This window comes from Odontomachus brunneus, unplaced genomic scaffold, assembly GCF_010583005.1.
Source record: "Odontomachus brunneus isolate Ranch 3 - 2012 unplaced genomic scaffold, Obru_v1 Obru_scaffold_008, whole genome shotgun sequence".
Lineage (NCBI taxonomy): Eukaryota > Metazoa > Arthropoda > Insecta > Hymenoptera > Formicidae > Odontomachus > Odontomachus brunneus.
Window position 1 is genome coordinate 3,523,105 of NW_022639458.1, and position 2,010 is coordinate 3,525,114.

Below are 2,010 nucleotides of genomic sequence, written 5' to 3' on the forward strand. Positions count from 1 at the left end.
AAGTCAAAGTAATGAAGCAGCACATGTCGAAAAAACAACTTATCACGTTCCATATTTAATCAAAAGAAAAAATAGCACTGCTCGCTTAAATGAATCTCTTCGCACTGAATTTTATTGACAAATGTCTAACCTCTAAAATGCAGCCAGTTTCAGATGTCAAAATAAATTACACCTACAACTAACGTCATCTAACTGTGAGCCGCAGGAACTAAGTTTACCACCTAATAGCATTGTGAGTGAAGCAACTTTTGTTATCGTAAAAAAATGGATAAAAAAGAATTTCGTGTGTTAATGAAGCATTACTTTATCATGAAAAAAATACTATTGAAACCAAAACTTGGCTTGATAAACATTATTCGGACTTTGCACCAGGAAAATCAACCGTTGAAAAGTGGTTTGCTAAATTTAAACGGGGCGAAATGAGCACCGAAGACGACACACGCAGTGGACGCCCGAAAGAGGCTGTAACGGACGAAAACATAAAAAAAGTTCACAAAATAATTATGAATGACCGTAAATTGAAATTGATCGAGATAGCTGAGACTCTGAAGATATCAAAAGAGCGTGTTGGACATATCGTGCATGAATATTTGGACATGCGAAAGCTGTGTGCAAAGTGGGTGCCGCGCGAGCTCACAATCGAGCAAAAGTTGCAACGTGTCGTTGACTCGGAGCAATGTTTAGCGATATTCAACCGTAATAATAACGAATTTTTCCGTCGATATGTGACAATGGGTGAAACATGGCTTCATCACTACACTCCAGAGTCCAATCGACAGTCAGCCGAGTGGACTGCACGCGATGAACCGAATCCAAAGCGTGGAAAGACGCAACAGTCGGCTGGCAAGGTTATGGCATCAGTATTCTGGGATGCGCAAGGTATAATATTTATTGATTACCTTGAAAAGGGCCAGACCATCAACAGCGATTATTGCATAACGTTGTTGGAGCGTTTGAAGGATAAAATCACGAAAAAACGGCCCCATTTAAAGAAGAAAAAAGTGCTGTTTCATCAAGACAATGCACCGTGTCACAAGTCAATGAAAACGATGGCAAAATTGCATGAATTAGGCTACGAGTTGCTTCCCCATCTACCGTATTCTCCAGATTTGGCCCCCAGTGACTTTTTCCTGTTTGCAGACCTCAAAAGAATGCTCACTGGAAAGAAATTCAGCACTAATGAAGAAATAATCGCTGAGAGTGAGGCCTATTTTGAGGCTAAAGAGAAATCGTACTATAAAAATGATATTGAAAAATTGCATGACCGCTATAATCGTTGTATCGCCCTCGAAGGCAACTATGTTGAATAATAAAATCGAATTTTACCAAAAAAATGTGTTTTACGATGTTAGCCTACGAACTTTTCAGCCCAACTGTTAATTAAGGGGATTTAAGTTAATTGGACGTTACATTGGAATAATATTACAAAGAAATATTTTAAGAGGAGTTTCTGCCTTAGATGACCGAGAAAAATAGGAACTTTTTACAAATTCTCTTTTCCAAAGAAATCAATAAAGATATAGGTTCAATATAGGTATTAATATAGGTTTTTGACCATATATTATTTATCACTGTTTTAAGTATAAAAGGAAATGTCTTGAAAATATTGAAATTCTGTCCAAATTCTTTGTGAATTTAAATCCTTTGGAAAATGTCTGAAATTATTATTTTTCCCGAGACGCTAAATAGAGAGAAAGAGAGAAAGAGAGAGAGAAAGGAAAAATGACCATTATTCGAAGCATCGTCATTTTGTTAAATTTCAACTTTCTGCATATAACGAAAGTCCATTCTCCAACAAATTTAATATCGTTTTTAAGTGTTCTATGGCCCCATTTGTTCCAAATTATTACACGAGTCTTAATGTGCCCATCAGATAGAAGCGTCCGACATCAAAAACCTGAGTAAAATTTTTACTTTTTTTTAAGAAACTTTTTATTACATTTGAGATGATGATAAATAGTTTGGTCCAAACTCTATATATATATATACCAATTTTTGTGAATCTTTTCC

General features: G+C 36.0%; 1 protein-coding gene across 1 annotated transcript; it reads left to right on the forward strand.

Moving 5' to 3' along the window:
- The first annotated feature begins 611 nt into the window (after positions 1–611).
- LOC116854125 lies at positions 612–1,310 on the forward strand. The gene is made up of 2 exons (XM_032835728.1): positions 612–879; positions 1,141–1,310. Exons 1-2 carry the CDS (start codon positions 732–734, stop codon positions 1,308–1,310), a joined length of 318 nt encoding a protein of 105 aa, XP_032691619.1. The 5' UTR covers positions 612–731.
- The last annotated feature ends 700 nt before the right edge of the window (positions 1,311–2,010 follow it).

What these genes read in the sequence shown, in the direction of transcription:
- LOC116854125 (XM_032835728.1), top strand. Translation starts at nt 732, where the DNA reads ATGGGTGAAACATGGCTTCATCACTACACTCCAGAGTCCAATCGACAG. An exon ending in AGTATTCTGGGATGCGCAAG is followed by an intron (nt 880 to 1,140) that starts GTATAATATTTA and finishes TCCTGTTTGCAG; the next exon opens with ACCTCAAAAGAATGCTCACT.